The 7,021-nt window shown below is 44.3% G+C and overlaps 1 protein-coding gene across 2 annotated transcripts in view; it reads right to left on the bottom strand.

Annotated features, from left to right (window-relative positions):
- The window catches only part of znf407 (zinc finger protein 407), a 22,936-nt gene extending 17,088 nt beyond the window's left edge, over window positions 1-5,848 (bottom strand). The window contains exons 1-3 of one of the 2 annotated variants that reach the window (XM_079624705.1): window positions 5,709-5,842; window positions 5,437-5,610; window positions 1-2,834 (exon numbers count right to left, since the gene is read on the bottom strand). The exon at window positions 1-2,834 is cut by the window's left edge and continues 410 nt beyond it. In XM_079624705.1, the coding sequence (XP_079480831.1) occupies window positions 1-2,774 (2,774 nt within the window). In that variant the 5' untranslated portion in view covers window positions 2,775-2,834; window positions 5,437-5,610; window positions 5,709-5,842. Of the gene's footprint in view, window positions 2,835-5,436; window positions 5,611-5,708 lie in introns of both variants that reach the window. The other variant, XM_079624704.1, reaches the window with a different exon arrangement.
- Between the last annotated feature and the right edge of the window lie 1,173 nt (window positions 5,849-7,021).

Genomic DNA, 7,021 nt, shown 5'->3' with positions numbered 1-7,021 from the left:
AAGCCATCGGCTAGAAACCCACAGTCTTCACAGCGGATGCGGGGAGTCGGTTTGGCCGGCTTCGTCTCGGCAGTTTTCGGCTTCCTCGCGGAAGCGCCTGTCGTTTGTTCTCCATCATGTGAGATCTTGTGCTCTGCTAGTGTTTTTAAAGGAAAGATGCAAGAGTCAAACTGTGCTCCTCTAAGGTGTTTCTCACTGTCATCTCCCAAGTCTGCAGTTTCATCCTCGTAACACATGTTTTCCTCATCCATATCCTCCAGCGTTGAGTCTTTCTCCATCGACTGGATCTCGTTTGATTTCGTTGGATCAGTTGTTGGATCAGTCGGGGATTCTTCCGTTGGATCAGTTGTTGGATCAGTCGGGGATTCTTCCGTTGGATCAGTCGTTGGATCAGTCGGGGATTCTTCCGTTGGATCAGTCGGGGATTCTTCCGTTGGATCAGTCGGGGATTCTTCCGTTGGATCAGTTGGGGATTCTTCCGTTGGATCAGTTGGGGATTCTTCCATTGGATCAGGCGATTTTTCCATTGGATCAGTTGGGGATTTTTCCGTTGGATCAGTTGGGGATTCTTCCGTTGAACATTCTTCCGTTGGATCAGTTGGGGATTCTTCCGTTGAACATTCTTCCGTTGGATCAGTTGGGGATTCTTCCGTTGGATCAGTTGGGGATACTTCCGTTGGATCAGTTGGGGATTCTTCCGTTGGATCAGTTGGGGATTCTTCCGTTGGACATTCTTCCGTTGGATCAGTCGGGGATTCTTCCGTTGGATCAGTCGGGGATTCTTCCGTTGGATCAGTTGGGGATTCTTCCGTTGGATCAGTTGGGGATTCTTCCGTTGGATCAGTTGGGGATTCTTCCGTTGGATCAGTTGGGGATTCTTCCGTTGGATCAGTTGGGGATTCTTCCGTTGGATCAGTTGGGGATTCTTCCGTTGGATCAGTTGGGGATTCTTCCGTTGGATCAGTTGGGGATTCTTCCTTGTCTATGGCCTTTTTCTTCACAGCAGATTGTTTTTCTCCATCCTGATCGTCAGGTGTCTCTATCGAAGGCTCTGCATCTTCAGTCATGTCCTGGATCTCCTCCGATCCACTGACCGTCTCTGGCTTGGAGCTTCGCTTCGGTCTCTTCAGGTAACTCTCTCGCTTCTGCTTGTGTTTCTCGGTGGCCATGTGCCTGAACATCTCTCTGCGGGTCACGGTGTAGTAGCTGCACGCCAGACACACAAACTCGAAGTCTTTGGTGTGCTTGCGTCGCACGTGGAGAGCGAGAGACGCCGCGGAGTGAGCAGGGAAGCCACATTGAGCGCAGACGTTACCCAGATCAGGCTTGCTTCTCTTGCGCGGCACACTGGCCTGATCTGCGTCATCGTCCTCAATCGTCATCTCGATCTCTGCTACTGTGTGTGCTATCTCTGTTGTCTTAGCTTGAGCGGGCTGCTCGGAGTCCAGCAGAACTACTCCACTGTCGTCACCTCCGGCGGCTTGTATCTTGTTGAGGTGCTTCTTGGTCTCGCAGTGGCGGTCCATGTCTCCTTTGGTAACGCAGTAGTAGCTGCAGAGCTTGCAGACAAAGCTGTAGAGCCGGCTGTGCCTGCGGCGGATGTGGACGCTGAGGTTGGTGGCGTTGGACGCGACAAGTCCACAGTGTCTACAGACGGTCTCGCTGGATGTCTTTGGTCTACCGCGCTTGCGTTTATGAGAGGGGGCTTTCCGCGGCTGTTCCTCCTCCTGATCTTCAGGCTCTCTTTGATCGGACAGGATCACCAGGATCTTCTCCACACAGTCTTCGAACAGTGCGCTGGTGTGGTTCTGGTCGGCCAGCTGTAGGTGGGCTTCCTCGCACAGGTGGCTCTGCATGGCCTCAGTGGTGCTGGTGTAGTAATGGCAGAGCCGGCAGTGGAAGCGGTACTCCGGCGGGTGGACCGTCTTAATGTGCTGCGCTAACATGACTGAGCTGTTGGCTGTAAAGTCGCATCGGCCGCACTGATGCTGTGACCGGCCTCCAGTCCGAGATTCCGGAGTCTGTGACCGGCCTTCAGTCTCCTCTGCCTCTAATGAATCCTGATTCTCCAACATCTTTCGTCTGTGCTTCTCATGATCACACTTGCTGTTATGTTGCCTTTTAATACGCTTTTCTGGACTGTGTGCGTCTGTGAATTCCTCTACACAAGTATTAGGCTTTGAACGTCCATCAATTCCACCATTTTTATTGCTTTTCACTTTAGTGTCCGAATCCAAACTGCAGCCTGCTCGTGTATCCTGGCCATCTGCACAGGTCTGGTTCGTGTCTTCCTCATCCTTCCCGGATCTACATGAGGTGGGCTCAACTATTTCCAGCAGGATCTGAGTGGGACTGGCTCTTCCGTCAGCCTTGAGTGTGTGTTTGCTCTCGGTCTGTGTGTCTTCCTCTGACGGAGATGCAGAAGCATCACTTTCTTGTAGCTGGGGTGTGTTTTGCGAAGAACTCAACCTTGTGTCGCTCTGTTCGCCTCCTTTATGAGAGTGTTTCCTCGTCGAGTGGATTTTCAGTGAAGTTTGAGTTTTTGCAACAAAGTTGCAAAGTGAACACACCAAAGCCTCGGTTGTTTGTGGAGAGCCATGTTCTTCAGACCGGTCCTCACGCTCACTGTCCTCTACAACAGGTCCTGAATCACCAGGCGCTGTGTGTGCTGATGAAACATCTCCTGAGCCAGTAGCATTGGGCTTTTCCTTAGATTGGCCCTTGTCCTTCAAAGCCTCCTTTCCAGATCTTAACTTGCGTTTGGGATTGTCCATGTTGCTGTCGGTTCACATGCAATAATCACCAGGCTTCATGTGAGGGATCCATGGACCTTTCTGTGAAAACAGTGCTGTGAAAATTATTAAATGTAAATAAAATAATGACAATAATCCTTATTAAAAATTATTACACTGACTATTTTAATATAGTCAAAGTTGAAATATACTGTGTACTGGTGTAACAATACTAATTTATAAAGGCCGATACAAGTAGTCTTAATCTTATGCCGGGATCACACTACACAATTCCTGATTTTAGACGATCCGTTTGACCAAGTGTGTCATGGGGATTCGTGAACGCCAGTGAGCGCTGAGAAGAGAATCAGCCGTCTCATGCTGGATTGAATCTGAAAGTATGTTTGTTCTGCAACTTGCTCTGTTACCTGTGTTTCTTTGTTTAATATTTATTACAAAAACATTTAAGCTGACTATTATTAAACCTCTTATTAAAAAAGAACACAACTTTTCCTCCATTCTGTCCCTGATGGAGTTTTGGTTCCTTGCCACTGTCGCCTTTGGCTTGCTTAGTTCATATTCAACACTCAATCTTCAGCAATATTATTGATCTGCTGCACTGACAGCATTATATGAGAACTGAGCTGGACGACGACATCGTTTTCTCCAGAGCGGCTTTATATAAATGAACTAAATTAATAACTTTTGTACAACAAACATTAAGCATCACTGACCTTACTGAAGCTGGACTGTGACGCTATTCTCTTCTGGAAACACACTTATTTGCTTTATTTTCCTGTTATCTCTGTAAAGCTGCTTTGAAACACTCTGCTGTAAAAAGTGCTAGCCTATATAAATAAAGGTGACTTGAATTGATTACTAACTTTTCATTTGATTTTTTTAACGGAATGCTTACTTAACTAAACAATATTTCAAACTACCGTATTTTATTTTCAAATAGTTAAACTATAGTTAGATATTAAAACAATATAGTAGCAACAGTGGTTGGTACCAAAATTGCTACAGAGAACTGTGATATTTGACTGTTATTGGTCAAGTCAAGTCAGCTTCATTTATACAGCGCTTTTAACAGTATTGTTTTAAAGCAGCCATACAGTGATAATAGAAATTAGCATAGCAGTGAAGTTGTGAAGATCATTAGTGATTAACTCAGTGGCCGCTAACACGACACCGTTCCAACAGAAAACCCTTAACGCGCTCCGCCATCCGCACAACAGTGCCTGTGTCTCGAGAACACAATCCCTGAAAGTTGAAGGTGCGATTATCCGTTTTCTCTGCGCAAACCTCAGAAACGCAAACGCAGACGGCGCGCACATGCGCATCACGTGTTCGTCCATAGCTAAGCTTCCCTGTAGCTCACACAGCAGAGCGCCGGCGCCCGCAACGCCAAGGTCACGGCTCGACTCCCAGCGTCCGCAACGCCAAGGTCACGGCTCGACTCCCAGCGTCCGCAACGCCAAGGTCACGGCTCGACTCCCAGGGAAAGCAAGAACACAAATGTGCACCCTGAATATAATAAATAATAAATAATTAGGTTTGTAATGATACCCTCATGTCAAGATTCGATACATATCACGATACTGAACTCACGATACGATATTATTGCGATACTCGAAGATTTATTATAAAAGATGAACTAAAAATGTACTTTTGATTAAAATGCTTAATTTGGTTTTACATTGTGTGTAAATGAATAGTCTTGGTGCTGGAAACCCAATGCAGGACAATAGAGACACCAGAATAAACATGTTCATGATTCTGAAGCTGAAATACTGAATTATTGTAGACAAAAATGCTTGCGCTCTTTCATCGACTATATATATATATATATCATTTTTTTTTTAAGTAGGCCACTTTTTACTAATATCAAGACATTTGGCATTATCAGGAGCCATAAATATTCCCCCATTGCATTATTATACATTATATACAACATTATATATTGTAGTTTAATGTAGTTCTGACACACAAAAAACTTCTTACACGGTAATTTTCATTTTTGGGTAAATCATCCACAATACATAGTCACTATCCACGATACGTTGATGTATTTTTGTATTGCGATTTATTGTGACACCCCTATAAATAATTACACAACACATAAATGAGCTCCTCAAATGAACTCTGTTGATCTTTTAAATTAAATGACTGTAAAACACAACCATCACTGAAGCTGCTTGAACACTGCTTTTAATCTTCATCATCTGAATTCATACAGGCACTCGGTGTAAGCACACAGTTAGATACACATCCTAAACATTTAAAGCAGAAATACTTTAAAGTGTAACTATTTTTTCATATTGTAACGTTGTGTTTAGTAAGTTATTCGAATCCAGTCTCTTTAATATAGCTTCTCTTATAATAAGCTATAAACCGCTTCATACATAAGCACTCCACATAATTAATACAACAGAAATGAATACAAAATATTGAGAATACAACAGAAACTTGTTGTAAAACTGCAGTTATTATCATTCACTATGTGCTATACGACTAGCGCGTGCGCGCAATAGTGTCGTTATTAAGAGTTTCACATGTACGTGTTCTGCTTAGCTCAAAAAAGTTTGCTTCGTGAAAACGGTGGAAAAGCGTTAATTACTAATATTAAACTTTAATTCGTTCTTTTGGCTCTGTTTATATTTGCTCTCTGACAAGAAACAGTTTCATTTTTACTTCCTGTTACCGTGACTGTTGCTGACTGGCGTCAGTTTCGTCCAGTCAGAAGGCCAGTTTCCTGCGCTCGTCCAATGGAAACACGGGAAAGGCGGGTCTTCGCGTGAGTACTGAAAACGACGGCGGCACGGAGGCCCCAAAAGCGCATCAAATGCGACGGTCAAATCCCTCACATTACACGCTGCTAAGCGAGGGGAACCGAGTTAACATCCATATATCATGCTTCTAAATATCAGACATGGGTTCGCGTTGTCAATAAAAGTTCTGTTTGAATGTCATTACCTGAAATGTCGCTCGTATTCTCTCACTTCGCGCGTTCTGCTCTTGGTCACAAACGGCGCACCGTAGTCTGCTAGCTGTTACGTCACAGAGGCTCGAGCGCAGCCAGGCCTTCTGATTGAAGGAGGAGATGGGAACCTCGAAGCGAGTGATTCCGATCACGTGCGCCAATCGCTGCGCCCGAAATCCCCACCGCGAGACACGACGCTTCCCAACACAACAGGCTGGCGACATCTGCTGGCCACACGGTGCAACTGCAGCGGGACTCGACACAAACACACCTTTGCTGCAAATGTTTTCAGTGTAGGTAAACTGTAAACTGTAACCTGTAAAATGTGTTCTTGTATTAATGTGTAGTGCATATTTTGTGTGTTATTAGACTGGGCTTGGCAAACTTCACCAATCAGAAGTTAAATATTAACATTAACAAATAAAAACATTCTCATTTTTATGTTATACACACAAATAAACTTACATCACAAAAGCTGGCCCGAGATCAGGTCAGTAATACCGCCACCTGGTGGTGAACTGGCAGGCGCGCGGCCCCGCCGGAATCACGTGACTGTGCGAGTTTAGGCTCGAGTGAGATGAGAAACTTGAGGATTAACTGTGCAGCAACAATAATATTGTGGTCAATAAAACAAAGTGCATTTCAATTATGATTAATGTGACAATGTGTAATAAACAGTAACAAATCATTTAAAAGTCAGAACATCAACATTTCTGTTAATTTTGTATCTATCTCGTTGCCAAAGCATTGCAACGGGTTTGATGACAGACTGGCATTCTGACACTTCTTGCTAGTCACTATTCACTCTTTAATGTAATTATTCGACAACAAAGCACGTGAATACGATGACGAGCTGGTGATCAGATGAACTCATATAAAGCCTCATATTTGAGCTTGACCACATAGAGATGAACAAAAGGAGATGCCTTTACCCTCCATCAGTACAACAGAGGGATATTTACTCAGAGATGTATTTCATATTTATATTAAAAAATACTGAATAAGGGAAAGTAAGCATTAAAGGCACAGTATGTACGTTTTGCCACTAGAGGTCGCTAATTCAAAACATTAACACAGGTGTAGCTTGATGCCGGCGTGAATGAGCGTGGAATTGTGGGAGTCAATAAAGGTGAATATTTCGTGTGCGAATATAAAACTGCTGTACAACTAATACAGTTTTCCTGTCGCTCAAACAGTAGCGCGCCGGCGCCTGCAACGCAAGATCATGGGTTCGATCCCCAGGGGAAGCCAGAACTGATAGGAATGTGAATGTGTAATGCAATGTAAGTTTGGATAAAAGCGTCTG

The sequence above is a fragment of the Phoxinus phoxinus genome (genome assembly GCF_949152265.1).
Source record: "Phoxinus phoxinus genome assembly, chromosome: 10".
Lineage (NCBI taxonomy): Eukaryota > Metazoa > Chordata > Actinopteri > Cypriniformes > Leuciscidae > Phoxinus > Phoxinus phoxinus.
The sequence above is the reverse complement of the archived record's forward strand: the minus strand, read 5'-3'. Positions and strand labels throughout refer to the sequence as shown.